Source organism: Neoarius graeffei, chromosome 5, assembly GCF_027579695.1.
Source record: "Neoarius graeffei isolate fNeoGra1 chromosome 5, fNeoGra1.pri, whole genome shotgun sequence".
NCBI classification, from domain to species: Eukaryota; Metazoa; Chordata; class Actinopteri; order Siluriformes; family Ariidae; genus Neoarius; species Neoarius graeffei.
In genome coordinates, this window is record NC_083573.1 from 25,727,481 (window position 1) to 25,744,010 (window position 16,530).

The 16,530-nt window shown below is 39.9% G+C and overlaps 1 protein-coding gene across 1 annotated transcript in view; it reads right to left on the reverse strand.

Moving 5' to 3' along the window:
* Positions 1-16,530, reverse strand: part of fam189b (family with sequence similarity 189 member B) — a 69,234-nt gene that overhangs the window by 13,448 nt on the left and 39,256 nt on the right. The window contains exons 10-12 of the mRNA XM_060921438.1: positions 8,255-8,586; positions 5,289-5,357; positions 833-1,002 (exon numbers count right to left, since the gene is read on the reverse strand). Of these exons, the coding sequence (XP_060777421.1) occupies positions 833-1,002; positions 5,289-5,357; positions 8,255-8,586 (571 nt within the window). The remainder of the gene's footprint in view (positions 1-832; positions 1,003-5,288; positions 5,358-8,254; positions 8,587-16,530) is intronic.

Here is a 16,530-nt window from a genome sequence, read left to right on the forward strand (position 1 = left end):
AGACTAAGATAAATGTTTTTGGAACTGATGGCTTCAAAACTGTATGGTGTCGCAAAGGTGAGGAATACAAAGAAAAATGCATGGTGCCTACAGTGAAACATAGTGGTGGCAGTTTCCTTATGTGGGACTGCATGAGTGCTGCTGGTGTCGGGGAGCTGCATTTCATTAATGGCATCATGAATTCACAGACGCATTCCTCTATACTGAAAGAGAAGATGTTACCATCACTCCGTGCCCTTGGTCGTCATGCACTTTTCCAACATGACAATGATCCTAAACACACATCTAAGGCCACTGTTGGATTTCTGAAGAGGAACAGGGTGAAAGTGATTAAGTGGCCAAGTATGTCTCCTGATCTGAACCCAATCGAACACCTATGGGGAATTCTGAAGAGACAAGTTGAGCATCACTCTCCATCCAACATCCAGTCACTAAAAGAGGTCATTGTTGAAGAATGGAAAAAGATTGATGTTGCAAAATGTCACCAACTTGTTCATTCCATGCCTAGAAGACTTGATGCAGTCATTAAAAATCATGGAGGCCATACAAAGTACTAGATGTAGTAGTTTTTGTTGTGGGGTGTACTCATTTTTGCACCACCCTAATTTGACTAAAACTGAAAAATGTGTAATCCAAGTTTATATTATTAACCTTACTTTCATGTTATAAGTTAAACAGATGTTATATTAAACTTTGTCTTTTCAACATTTTGGAAATTGTTTGTGTTCATTGAGATATTGTTTAAAATGTTACTTTTCAAAGGGGGTGTACTCATTTACGCTGAGCACTGTACATAACAAACAATGCTGGGTTGAGAACTGTGAAAACTGACCTTAAGGTCTCCCAAAGACCGAGTGCAGCCTTTGTGGACGCGCAGAGAGCTGCTCAGCAGCTGTTTAGAGGGTAGCTGCTCTGTGGCAGCCTTCAGGCTTCCCTTCCTGGGCAGCGTACCAGCAGAGACCAGAGGAGATCGCTGCAGCAACAGACAAGCTGACGATCGGCCTGTAGCAAAACAGGCATCCCGAAAAAGAACAGAACTTTTTTTTGGGCTGGGTTAAATAATAAACACTGTATTTTCTGCATAATCACATATTTTAGTCCTCTACTGCTGCTTACACACACACACACACACACACACACACAGTATATGGTATGGTAATTTTGCATTAGCTTAATAATATTTGCATTGATTAATCTTTTGTTATAGTTGTCCTTATATTCTGTGACCATTTGATAGTTTTGTTCATAGAACACAAGCATTTCAATGAACTGAGATAATGATGATACCAGGAACAACTGATGCAGGCAGAACAGTCAAGATGAAACCTCCATGTGATGCTGACAATCATAGAGTGCTAGGATATGCTAACAGCACTAAGCTAATGCAATATTCACTATAAACTCTGTTGAATTATACTGTATGACATGCTAATTAACAATTATTAGCTAAAGGTGAAGTGAGTATCGGTAATTAATAACTGAGACGAAGAATATCAGTCGATATTCACTGAGCCTGAGGCAGGTAACTGTTTTAGTACAAGTACACTGGTGATTATTTTTTAAAATCATATTAAAGAAATAATTTATTTTGATCTTCAAAAGCAGCATGCAAACGTAATGCACACAGGCTTGTGTCACTTATCTAGGGTGGCACGTTGGTACAGTGGTTAGCACTGTCGCCTCACAACAAGAAAGCTCTGGGTTCGAGCCCAGTGGCCGATGGGGGCCTTTCTGTGTGGAGTCTGCATGTTCTCCCCATATCTGTGGGTTTCCTTTGGGTGCTCCAGTTTCCCCCACAGTTCAAAGACATGCGGTTAGGTTAACATGGGGCAGCCATGGCCTGAGCAAGGGCACCTAACCCACAACTGCTCCCCAGGTGCTGTAGCATAGCTGACCACTGCTTTGGGTAGGTGTGTGCTCATTGCTCACTTGTGTGTGTTCACTGCTTCAGATGTGTGCTCAAGTCTGTGCTTGAACGTACGTGTGACAAATGCCGATTCACATTGTCAGAATCAAGGTAGGAGGCAGAAGCAGTTTAGTTACAAAGGTGAAAAGCACACACAGACAATCAGTCCAAATCGGCAGACAAAATCCAGAACGTAAAACAAGCAAAGGGGATACACAGGATAGCACAGGCAACGAGAAAACAGGAACGAGGAACAAAAACCAGGAAATCAAACACGGGTAACAGGGCTCAGTAATACATACTGACGTAGAGTAATACTTCACACTGATCATGCGTCTTTATATAGATGCACATATAGCTCTTTAATTATGTTCAGGTGTGTGTCATTAACGGCGTGCGTGCAAGAGTCCACTCAACACACACGCAGCCCGGGGCGCGCCTGAGAGTTCTTCAGGTGCACACACCACAGCACGCAGGACTGACACACACAAATACTTTGTTTTGAAATAGATTAAATAAATCACAATTCCACCTTACCTTTAAATAGTTTTAGACCAAACTTCATACAGGGTGTCTGCAGGCTTGAACAAGTTCAATTTAAGACTTTTTAAGACCTTTTTAAGACCATAGCAGGTTAAATTTAAGACTTATGCCACACAAAAAAATAAAGAAAATTGGGAGAGCCTGAATTACTTTCGAAATAACAAAATTTATTATCATTCACCAATGAACTCATTACATCCCTAGGGTGCGCTCTTGCATTAATGAGGAACTAAATTGCAGTGGAGCCAAAGACATCCCGCAAATCACTTGAGGATGAGGCATTCGATTCTGTATGGTTTGCGTGTTGTAGCGTTACAGTTTGCACGGAGTTAGCTGATACACCGTCTCGAGATGTGCTTGGACCTGACAACGGTGAACAAAATTGAGTGATGGCATGCGATTGTTGCAGACTTTTATGGGCAGCCTGGTGCTTCTCCGCTTTCGCGTGCGATTCCGGTGCCTTTACACCCAGGGTGCTGAGTTTGAGTGTTCTTTTGCACAATGTGCAGTACACCTCAAATGGATTGTTTGGTACACGTTTTAACCAGTCTATGAAATCATTGCGTTCAAGCCAGCAGTCATTAAACTTGCATTTGCCCATTTTGCTACAAACCGTAACAATAGAGCTGTGTGATATGGGAAAAAATGAATATCCCGATACATTTTCTTCATTTCACGATATATGATATATATCTCGATATATTTAAAATCTCCTCTAAAGGACCCCATGAAATCTAACTTTTACTCTTTACTGTTTTCACTACAATCCCTGCAGATTAAATAACATTCTTGGTTAACTTTACAGGTGGTTTTCAACAACACATTTTAAATTTTCATGTTGGTGATTAATCACAATTGAGTTGAAATAAGACTATTTTTATTCAACAAAGATGTCGCACAAACTGCAAAAACAATCTTGAAAATTGCAACAAAGGGGCAATACAATACAGAGCTGCTCAGAGCTCAAATCAATAAAGTGCAAGCTCAACACTGAGAAAGACATTTAGTCTAAATAAGAAAAGTGCTCATTCATTAAATTATTTTAAAAAATAGATCTCCAAGCTATTAACCTGACTACTGAGAACCACTGGAACATTCACAATAGAGAGAGAGATTGAGGGAGAGAAGAGAGAGATCTGCAAAACATCATTTTCCTCTTTGCACACTTTTGAACTAAATGTTTTCTGGCTCTGCCTCTCAGATGTGTAGAATTCCAGTATTGCCTTCTCTGTAAAATGTCTGTGACCAGGCAACTCATGTTTGGGATCGAGGGTGTTTAGTAATTTTTGAAAGCCTGGTTTTTCCACTATACTAACTGGGATCATGTCTTCGGCAATGAAGTTAGTGATTGCATCCGTTATAGCTCTCCATCTCTGACTCGGTTTCTCATATGGGGGGCTTTGGAGAACGAGGCCATGTATGGTCATTTGTTTACCTTGTGGTGGGTTTTAGCTCGTGGGCAAGTAGTTCGGAGTTTAAGAGACTCTTCATACTGTACCGGGTGAGTTTTCAGGTGATGGAACATATTTGTCGCGCTGCTGCCTTTCGTGATGACAGGTTGTTGTTTTTTTTGCACACTTTACAAACTGGCTTTTGCTGTTCCATGTCCTCCTCGCGATATCCAAAAAATGCCAGATGACTGACCCCTTACTAGTTCTTTTAGGAGCCAATTCGTCCGCTTCCATTTTTAATTTGTCGCTGAAATTGACAGAGCTTACACGGTAGCCTACGCAACACCAGCAATTGCACGAACTGAGGGTTAGGGTTAGGTGAGTCAGTGCTGTAAACCGGAACCAGGACCAGTGTTGCCAGATACTGCTGACGTTTTCCAGCCCAAAATATGTTCAAAACCCGCTAAAACCGCACTTAAAACCGCCCAAACTGGCAACACAACCGAAACTAGAAAATCTTCCCGGAAGTTCCTTTCAGCACCTAGATGCCAACCAATCCCGGGTGACATCTAGGTGCTGAAAGGAACTTCCGGGAAAATTTTCTACGTGCAGAATAATTCTGCACGTAACCTAGGTCTTAAGTTACCCAAATGAGATTTTAGACCAACAGTGCAAAATATCTCTGTATTTTAGACTTTTTTAGGCCTAAAATTGAAAATGTGTAATTTTATACTTTTTTAGACTTTTTTAGACTCCGCGGACACCCTGTTCATAGCATCTTTAGTGCTTTTAGGAACAGCATTTTCTTTCATAAATTGTAATTCTTCCTCATTTACAGTGACAAAGCAATGGGCCCCCATTTTGCCGAGTCACTCGAGGTGATTATCAAGAAGTAGTCCGAATTTCTTGACCAATCAGCATGCGCGATTTCCTATAATCACCTGTGTATTTACACTAATAAAAAATAAGTCTATCATATTTATCTTTAAGCTGTTACTCATGAATGTACCATTGAGACATTACCCATGAAGATTAATGTTATACAAATTTAGATTTATATTAACATTTATTATTTTGAATGATGTATTTATTATTTACATAATTGTCATTTGTTTTATTGTCATATATTATTATTGCACAGCATCTTTGAAAATTCAGTGTAAACTAAAACATTTCTGTGGATAATAACGTTATTATTAGAAATAATAGAATTATTATTATTATTATTATTATTATTAATAGCTAGAACTACTTGATATATCACACCACTGTAGAGAGTTACACTTTCCTCAGCCTAGGAACAACATACTGTATTAACATATTTACAGTATATTTAGCATTATCATCAACAGATTGACTTTTTTTCCTTGAAGCAAAAATGCGAAAAGACTTTTCTACTTATTAACTTACAGACATTTTGCTGTGATATCTGCATCAGGAAATCTTACCTGTGTCTGATGAGGTATGAGAGCCACCCTCACCCACTCCTTTGCTGCCTACTGAGCCAGTAAAATCACCTGTGAAATGAAAGGCACACCACTGACAATGTGAATATATAATAAACCAAAGATCTGCTGTACATTGCAATTGTGCTATAAATACAACATTAAGTGACAGTTCATTTGTATATTGCAGTTTTTATGCTAGCTGTACTACAAAGGTCAGTATGACTATTACAATTAACAAACACCTACCACACCTACCAATAATAATCAGTTTCATCACATCTGACTGCACTCATTATCACCTGATGAGTTTCACCTGGGGAAACCTTGTAGTAAGGAAGTGTTGTAATTATCACATTTTTAAAACTGTTTCTCAAATTCTAAGTTTCTTACTATAACCTCAAGTAATATTCTAAGTAATGCTCAATCAAGGGGTGGAAATAACAGAATGTTTTTTTTATTTAATGGAATAATAACATACAATGTCTACACAACATTTTGCCTTTTTATACATTTTTAATCAGGATCACAGTAGATGAAATACTAGTGCATCTGAAACAATTATATCATGAAAAAGTTCAATATTTTCCATCAGTTATTTAAGAAAGTGAACATTTTATATATTCTAGACTCATTACAGGTAAATTAAAATGCTTCAAGCATTTTTCTATTTTAATTTTGATAATTATGACCCACAGTACAAAATAATCTCAAAATATTAGAGTATTTCTTTTGAAGTCTGACTAAAACAGTATAAATACTGTGTATCTCTTGGTCCAGTTCAGTACACGCAACCACAACCATGGGGAAGACTGCTGACTTGACAGTTGTTCAGAAGACGATCATCGACACCCTCCAAAAAGAGGGTAAGCCACAGAAGCTTATTGCTGAAAAGGCTGGCTGGAAAAGGTGCACAAGCAACAGGGATGACCGCAGCCTTGAGAGGATTGTCAAGAAAAGTCAATTCAGGAACTTGGGAGAGCTTCACAAGGAGTGGACTGAGGCTGGTGTCAGTGCATCAAGAGCCACCATGCACAGACCTCTTCAGGAAAGGGGCCACAAATGTCGCATTCCTAATAACAAGCCACTCCTGAACCAGAGACAATGTCAGAAGCATCTTACCTGGGCTAAGAGAGAAAGAACTGGGCTGTTGCTTAGTAATCCAAAGTCTTCTTTTCAGATGGAAGTAAATTTTGCACTTCATTTGGAAATCAAGGCCCAAGAGTCTGGAAGAAGAGTGGAAAGACACAAAATCCAAGGTGTTCGAAGTCCAGTGTGAAGTTTCTGCAGTCTATTATGATTTGGGGTGCCATGTCATCTGCTGGTGTTGGTCCACTGTGTTTTATCAAGTCCTAAGTCAATGCAGCCATCTACCAGGAGCTTTTAGAGCACTTCCTGCTTCCATCTGCTGACAATGGAGATGCCGATTTCCTTTTCCAGCAGGAAAAGGAAATCGGTGCCAAAACTACTAGCAAATGCTTTCCTGACCATGATATTACTGTGCTTGATTGGCCAGCCAATTCGCCTTACATGAACCCCATAGAGAATCCATGGGGTATTGTTAAAGGAAGATGAGAAACAACCGACCCCAAAATACAGACAAGCTGAAGGCTGCTATCAAAGCAACTTGGGCTTCAGTAACACCTCAGCAGTGCCACAGGCTGATCACCTCCATGCCACGCCGCATTGATGCAGTAATTTGTGGTAAAGGAGCCCCAACCAAATACTGAGTGTATAAATGAACACACTTTTCAGAAGTTGGATATTTCTGTATTGTAAATCCTTTTTTGATTGACCTTAGGAAATATTTTAATATTCTGAGATACTGGATTTCTGATTTTCATGAGCTATAAGCCTTAACCATCAAAATGAAAACAAAAAAGCTTGAAATGTTTCACTTTATATGAAAGGAATATAGCATATATGAAAGTCTACCTTTTGAATTAAATTATGAAAAAAACCCAAAACTTTTTCATGATATTCTCATTGTTTGAGATGCACTAGTATATCACAGTGACAGTAATGCAAGGATTAAAGGCTCTTGTGAGGAGATTGTATGATTTTTTTTATGGATGTTAAAATGGTCATTCTTTCCTTCAGCAGTTTATCAGTACAGTGTAGATCTATACTATATGGGCAAATGTTTGTGGACACCTAACCATTACACTCATATGTGCTTTTGAACATTTCATTCCAGTTGTTATAATAACCTCCACTCTTCTGGGAAGGCTTTCCACTAGATTTTGGGATGTGGCTATGGCAATTTGTGTCCCTTCAGTCACAAGAGCATTTGTGAGGTCAGACAACGCAGTTGGATGAACAGGCCCGGGGGCGCAGTCAGCATTCCAATTCATCCCAAGTGTGTTCAGTGGGGTTAAAGTCAGGGCTCTGTGTAGGACACTTGAGTTCTTCTAATGCAACCTTGGCAAACCATGTCTTCACAGACCTCACTTTGTACACAGGGGCACTGTCATGTTGGAACATGTTTGGGCCTCTTATTTTCAATGATGGGAAATTGGAATGTTACAGTATACAAAGTGTGGGCTTCTAAATTTGTGCCAACTACATATGGTTGTGATGGTCATGTGCCCACAAACTTTTGGCCATATAATGTCACATTTTCCTATGATAATATACAGTTGCATCAGTATACTGTCATACTTATTCCTAATTGTACAATTGTGTGTTTAAGGTCTGGTTCCAATTTTCTTTCTTTAGTTATGTACTGTATATAACTAATATAAAATGAACTTGGTTGCTAAACTATGCTCTTGGCTAAAGCTTTGTTTTTTTCTAAACCTTTTCCCCATTGTGTTACACTTGGTCCTGACTTGTTCCATGACATGTGTACAATAAAACATGCTAAAATAAAATGCCTCCACATGCACACACAAACTTTCATTAGTAAACTGTTGACTGTTTAGAAACCCAGGATAAATAAAGTAGCACACACACACACACACACACACCTGTATCAGTGGAGGAGCTCAGTCCCGGTTCACTGTGTGACCTCACCAAGGGGAGGAGGCTTTCACTGTCCCTGCTGTCTCGGCCACATCGATGACGGGCATAAGAGACTGGGTGTAGTCCAGGAGCCATGTTGCACTGGTGATCTCGAGTAACACCTGAAGAGGGCAAAGCTTGTGGATTGGTTGTATCAGAAGAAGAGCCTCGTCGAGATGAAGCACATGGGCACACCAGGATTTCTGGGACTGAGGAGCGTGTGGAGGCAGCAACACCTAGTATCTCTAACTGAGAACAACTATAGGCAAGTAGGGCCTGGTGTCGCATTACTGGAGATCTAGAGATGGGATAGGAGAATTTAATTAAATTTTATCTGCACAGTGCTTTTTTTTTTTTTTAATATACTCTTTATTAGTTTTTTCTTAGTAACACACACATATGTGCCAATTGGGCACACACACACAAAAAAACCCAAAAAACATAACAAACAAACATAACATGACGAGGGGAGAATTGTGCATTATGCAAGGCAGCAGAGTCAAAATAAGCACATCATATATAAAAATATAAGGATGCTGCTCGATAATAGGGGAAAGAAAAATAAATAAATAAATGAAATAAATCTTGATGGAGGGCATGACCTTGTCTTTGCGGTCTATATGAAATCAAGTCTTACAGTTAACACATAGCTGAGCCATTTTGACCAGTTCTCTTCAAAAATATCAGTTTGGTTTCTTAGTTTAAATGTAATTCTCTCCATAACATATATATCATAAATTACATCAATCCACTCGTTTATTGTTGGTTTGTCTTTCTTAAGCCATTTTCGGGTCAAAGCCTTTTTACACCCCACTAACGACACTCTCAGCAAGTATTTGTCCCGCTTTGCATATTCAAGTCCATCTAGATCACATAAGTACATGACTTTGAAGTTTAGATCCATTTTCCTTTTAAAAACTGTCTCCAGGATCCCAAGAATCTCTCTCCAGAATGGAGCCACAGAGGGGCAGCCCCAAAAAATGTGAAAATGATTTGCTAAAGTATTCCCACAGGACCTCCAGCAGGCAGTCTGATCAGAATAGTTGGACTTTTGTGCTGGAGAACGAAAGAATCGAGTCACGTTTTTCCAGCTGAATTCCCTCCAGGAGGGAGAGCTTGTCACTGACCACTGCTGTCTGCAGGCCCTGTCCCATTCCTCTTGTGAGACTGTGAGGCCTCCCTCTGCTTCCCATCTTTCCTTAATTTCTAGAGTATGATCTCCTCTAAGATTTTGAAGAGCTGAGTATAGTTTAGATATTATCTTTTGGAGGGTGGCATTATTGTAAGCCCTCTTAAAAATATTAAGAATTTCATCCCTCCCTGAAGTAAAGTCCAATTTCTTGTTCATAAAATCCCTGATTTGTAGATATCTATAATGATCTTGGTTTTGAAGACCAAATTTTTCTTTTAGGTCCTGGAAACTCAAAACTTTATCCTGATCTAAGAGTGTGCAGTATGCTGTAAGTCCGTTTTCTGTCCAACTTCTGAACCTTGTGTCATACCTGCTCGGTACAAAATCTGAGTCGTATGAAAACCATTTAAACATTTCAGTTCCTCTTCTCAGTTGATATTTTTTAGTTATTTCACCCCATTCTTTCAAAGAGCCAATTATCCACGGGTTGTTAGGGTCCGAGAGGTGACTAATTAATGAGGGATCTCCAACTAAATGATTAATTGGTAGTCCCTTTCCCATTGCCACTTCTATTTCTTTCCATTTTGATCTATAATTTGGAGTACACCATCCCACTAACGGGCGAATTTGAGCCGCTCTATAATAATTTCTCAAACAGGGGAGGGCTAGTCCACCTTTCTCCTTTGGTAATTGTAAAGTTTTATATTTTATTCTTGGCTTCTTCCCTGCCCATATAAATCTGGAAAGAATTTTGTCCCACTCTCGAAAATACAATTCTGATTTCTCTATTGGTATTGAATGGAATAGATATAAAAGTCTTGGTAGAATGTTAATTTTAACAGAATCTATACGAGAACTGATATTCAAATAAGGAATTATATTCCATCTATTGATATCCGCTATAATTTCTTTTTTAAGGGGGCTATAATTAATTTCTTCTAGTTTTGATATGTCTAAAGGTAGGAGAATTCCCAAATATTTTATAAAACTTTTGTCCCAGTCTAGATGGTACCTGAAGCGGAGATATTGAGGGGGATCAAAATGAAAACTAAGGACCTGAGTTTTTTTCTTATTTAATTTATAACCTGAGTATGACCCATATTCATCTAAAACAGACACCAACTCCGGCAGAGACTCTGTTGGGTTTGAAAGGCTAACGAGTACGTCATCCGCGAACAGGGCCAGCTTTTGTTCGCCTGCTGCCATGTTTATACCTGTGATTTTTTTGTTTTGTCTAATCCACTGTGCCAAAGGTTCGATAAAAATCGCAAATAAGATTGGACTTAGGGGACAGCCCTGTCTTGTTGATCTCTCCAGCATGAATGAGTCTGTGAGCTCTCCGTTGATTTTTAGTTTAGCTGATGGTTTATCATAGAGGGCTTTTAATGTATTAATAGTTACTTGATTGAAACCAAATTTCTCCATAACCTTGAATAAAAATTTCCATCTGACCGAGTCGAAAGCCTTTTTGGCATCTAAACTAACCAACATGGCCTGTATTTTATTTTGATTTATATGTCTGATAATTTGTAGGGATTTTCTAATATTGTCATGTGTCTGACGAGTTAAGACAAAGCCTGTTTGATCCATGTTGATTATTCGGGGTAGAATTTTCTCAAGTCTCTTTGTGATAATTGAAGTAAATAATTTGTAATCCACATTAAGTTACACTAATTGGTCTATAGTTTCCACGGTCTAATTTGTCCTTGCTTCCTTTAGGTATAACTGATATAATTGCTTCTTTCCATGATGTCGGGGTTTCCCCTTTTGTCAGGACCCAGTTAAACGTTTTTAGTAAAATAGGTGTCAGAACCTCCTTCAGTTTCTTATACCACTCTGCGCTGAATCCATCCGCGCCTGGGGATTTATTAGCTTTGAGTCTTGAGATAGCTGAATAGATTTCTTCTTTTGAAATTTGAGAAGCTAACAATTTATTTTCTTCCTCCGTGAGTTCTGGTAGATTTAAGGATTTGAGTAGTGATTCCATTTTCTGGTCGGTATTGACTTGAGGTTGCGAATATAGTTTTTCATAGTATGCTTTAAAACAGTTTTTAATTTCCTGTACTTGGTAATAAATGGTATTAGTTTTCGGGTCCCTTATCTTGTATATTGCATTATCTGTCTGTTGTTTTCTCAGTTTATATGCCAATAATTTTGAATATTTACTGCCCCCTTCGTAATATTTTTGTTTTGTGTATATCAATTTCTTTTGGATCTCTTGAGAATATATCTCTTCAATCTGGTTTCTTTTTTATTTCTATTTTAACCTTTGGATCTGGTGATTCTTTATGTTCAGATTCTAAGTTTTTGAGTTCAGTCTGGAGAGTCTTAATTTTAGTTTCTCTTTGTTTCTTAAGAAAAGATGACACTGAAATCACCCTCCCCCTCATTACTGCCTTGCAGGCATCCCAAAGTATGGGTGGAGAAACCTCTCCATTATCATTGAACTCCAAATATTCTTTAATTTCTTTCGCAAACTGTTCTGTCCTGCTGTTGTTGAGTACACTAGAATTTAGTTTCCAGTGTAAGCTTCCTCCTACAGGTCATTTTTAGGGACAGATATAGTGGGCAGTGGTCTGAAAGGTCCATTGCTCCAATATGACAGTCTTGTACTTTGCTACTGTCTGTTCCAAATATTAGAAAGTAATCAATCCTGGAATATGTATGGTGCGGGGCTGAATAAAAGGTATAGTCTTTGACTGATGGATTTAGGTGTCTCCAGATATCAATTACCGGTAGTCCTATTTCTGATAATAGTAAACTAATTTTCTTTGTTATTTTTTGGGGACGAGATATTCTTATCCCAGTTGAATCGAGGTTTGGGTTAAGCACAGTGTTAAAATCACCTGCACATATTAAAACCCCCTGTGCTTCAATTGCAATCCTTTCAATTACTTGGGTATAGAAATTTGGTTCTGAACCAGGAGGGATATACACGTTGTATAGAGTAAACAAAGTTCCATCAACTTTGCCACGAATCATTATGAATCTACCTTCCTTATCTTTGATAGAGGATAAATGTTCATATGTCACCCTTCCTGAGATTAGTATCACTACTCCCCTAGTATGCTTAGATCTATTTGAGGAGGAGAAGACATATTTAAACCCCTGTCTTTTGAGTTTTTCATGTTCTGCTTCCATTAGGTGGGTTTCCTGTAAAAAAGCAATATCTATATTTTCTCTTTTTAGTTTAAGAAGGACTTTGCTCTGCTTGACTGGGCTACGAAGCCCATTCACATTTAGAGAGACTACTTTCATTATCTGATCCCTGTCCATACCCACTTACATCTAGATTCGTATGATGCCATAACCTCCACAAAAAAAGATTTCCCTTGTAGAAATAATGAAATAATTAAATAAGAATCCTCCCCTGTTTTAAACATAGAACAAGAACAAGCATTCACACTCATTATAACAAAGATATTAAATGCAAGAACTTCCTGTAGCTGAGGAACAGTTGTCCCTCTAGGGTCCCTGTTGGTGGGTGGAGGGAAAAAACCCTCCTGGATGGTTGGGGCCCTCCTTAGTGGTGTGGTGGCTGACCAGCTGGTGTGCTCCATGTCCACTAATAAGTCCAACCTTACTTTTCCGCTCAGTCGATGATTTATAGTAATTTCAACCGATAGTATTTTAAAGTAAAGAGAGGGAGCAAAAAGAACAATTCACCTCCCTTATTTTCCAGTCCTCACACATACTGATCTGCACATGTTTTAGTGCTTTCAACAATGTGATTATCTTCTAAACTCCTGGAGCTTTTCTTTCACTCGTGACTCCATTTGTTTTCCTCCGTCGGCCGCTTGTTGCCATGGGAACGCCTTCAGTATCCTCTCCTCTAAGTTGGAGGACGGGTCCTCTCTGACAGCGGGCACCTCCATCCCCCGTACCCGTAGCTCCCGTGTAGCCTGATGTGCGTCCTCGTAGGTCCGTGGGCCGGTGCTCCAGTGGATCCGGATCCTCGTGAAAGGAGTTTGGAAACAAATACCCTTTTCTTTCAGCGCTTTTTTAATTCCCCCGTAGGCTCTGCGTTTTTCCATGACTTCGTGTGCATAATCATGGTCAAAGAAAATCGGTTTGTTGTTAAGATTAATTTTCTTTTTCCAGGCCAATGTCAATACCGTTTCCTTGACATCATACTGCTGAAAGTTAATCACAATGGACCGAGGTGTAGCATCGGGTCCTGGCTTGCGGGTCAAAGCTCTATGAGCCCGCTGAATCTGCAGAGACATACCGTCGGGGAGAGTCAGCTCCGTGGTCAGCAGGTTTTCCATAAACTTTATCATCGAGTCGCCCTCCGCGCCCTCCGGTACACCGTAAACTCGGATGTTGTTTCTTTTGGACCTACTTTCCAAATCGCACACTTTTTCCCGTAGCCTGGATTGCTCTCTCAGCAGGCTCAGCAGAGCGTCTTTCGTTGCAGCGCCGCTTGTTTCTACATCCGAAATGCGCTTCTCTGCCTCGGTGATCGCCTGGTCGTGTTCCTGGAGCCTGGTCCCGACTTCAGTTAGCTTCTCGTTTAGCTCGTGTTTTAGCGTTGTTAGCTCGTCCTTGAAGTCCTTCTTTAAGTCTCTCTTGAGTTCGGAGATGGCTAAGTGGACGTAATTTTTGAAGTCACGGATATTGTTCGAGGTAGTTGACAGTTCCCGAAACAGCTTGTCCGTAGATTCACCTCCATCTTTGCTAGCTAGCAGATCGACATTTTCTTCGTCAGTCGGCTCCATTTGTTTTTTGTCGGGTTTTAATTGTTGAATTACCTTCCCTCTCCGGGTCGTATCGTCTCTTTTTTGTTTCCCCCCACTCATGTCTTGTCCTTCAGAGTTTACACGTTAAAGTTTTCGAGTTTGAGGGTATTTTTGATATCGACTGAACGGAGCAATTTATTATGCGTCTATCCCCCGAGCCGCCATTTTGAATCCTGCACAGTGCTTTTAATCATAGACATTATCACAAAGCAGCTTTACAGAATATACAGTAGATTTTGATTCCTAATGAGCAAGCCAGAGCTAGAGCAGAAAAAAAAACTCACTGAGAAGAAAAAAGACAAATGAAGGATTCCAAGAAAGATGACTTTTCTCACTGCTAACATTTTAATAGTTTTGACTTACGTGAGTGTGATGTACTTCCTGTTTTCCAAGTTGTTTGCTTGTTTACGACAAGTATTTTTTCCACAAGTGTTGGCATGAATCACTGATCTTTTTATCTTCTCTGCAAATAATTTTTCAGTATCTTTTTCATTCTTGATTGTACTTTCACATTCCCTTTTTCCGCATTTTAATTTTTTTTCAGAGAACGCCAAGACCGTAAGTTTTTTTCCTCCCGTGAAAAGCAGAGGCCATCCACATCGGATCTGCTTTAATAACAACAGCTCTTCAATTAAGGTATGTAAATCCATTCATCATGGCACACCTTCAGCTTATTCAGTGTGCTGAGTGCAGGATGTTTAGTCATTCTTCCTCTATCACTAGTGATCGCTTTATTGTGATAAGTGCATATTAGCTAGTTCTCTGATGGAGAAGATTGCAGCCTTAGAGGTGTGCATCCTGACTTTAGAGAGAGTTAGTGAGAATGAGAGCAGCGTCATTTCTGCAGGGGAAAGTCTGGATGCCCTAGGTGGAGTTAGCAATTCCCCAACTCTGGCATTAGAGCCCTCACAGTGGGACAAATGGGTGACAACTCAGCGGTATAATCGCAGAGCCAATGCTACCACTGAAGTTCACCCATGGGAACACCACTCCTCTCCGCTTCACGTGTCAAACAGGTTTGCTCTCCTCAGTGACGCACCCACTGAGAAACCTGAAAGAGCTCTGGTTATAGGAGATTCTATCATATGGCACGTGAAATTAGCTAGGCCTTTAGGGGCACCAGCAGCTTTAGTCAGGTGTATGCCGGGAGCCAGGGCACAGGACATAGCAGGTAATCTTAGGGTCCTAGGCAAGCACAGGTTCTCAAAGATTGTTATCCACATAGAGGCTAATGATATACGCCTTTGTCAGTCTGAGGTTACAAAGAGTAACTTTGTAGAGGTGTTTAAATTAGCGAAGGTGATGTCCGATGCTGTAGTATGCTCTGGCCCCATCCTAATGCGGTGTGGCAATGTAGCTTACAGCAGGTTATGGCCGTTGAACCGCTGGTTGTCCAGGTGGTTCTCTGAAAACATTGTGGGCTTTACAGATAATTGGACTAATTTTGAGGGCACTACTGGCCTGATTGGGTGGGATGGTATCCATCCCACTCAGGAAGGTGCTGCTCTCATTTCTTGCAGCATACCTCATAGTCTCAGAACAGGTCTAGTTAACTTCTGACAATCCAGAGCCAAGGCCAGGGAGCAGACAAACAGGCTAATCCATCTGTCTACTAGCTGCACGGAGTCATCACTAAGGTTCCATTATATTGAGACTGTGTCTGTTCCCCAAGCTAAACAAAAAAGTAGAAGTACTCAGAGAGTTTGAGTAAACTAATTAATATAAAATTGGATCATACTGACTGTACAGCTGCTGCCACCTTTGATCTAAAGGTAGGACTCTTAAATATTAGATCTCTTACATTGAAAGTGCTAATTGTTAATGAACATATCACTGATCAGGAGTTTAATGTACTGTGTTTCACAGAAACATGGATTAAGCCAAATGAATACCGTATTTTTCGGACTATAAGTCGCACTTTTTTTCATGGTTCGGCTGGCCATGCGACTTATACTCCGGTGCGACGTATATATGTTTTGTTTTTTTTTTCACCGCGGAATAACTGGAGCTGATGCTGAGTCTGACGACAGCCACGCAGAAGAAGAGGAAACGGCGCTTCATCTGCCGCTGGAGGCAGAGTTGTTCAGAAGCGACACCGAGGATGAGGAATTCAATGGATTTGCTGATTTGGAGTGAAATCATCAGCTTGATAAACTTGACTGACCTGTGTTTTATTATTAATGATAGGCCTATAGTTATTTAAATAAGTTATGTAGTGATTTTAGGCAGTGCTTAATTTGTGAAGTGGGAGGTCCCAGAACGCAGGAGGTGGGTGGGTCCGGCGACTCAAAAAAAAAAAAAAAAAGGCGGGGGATGGTTTCCTATAACTTTACGCACATGCGCTTATTGTGTGTGTAAAATAATTATAATA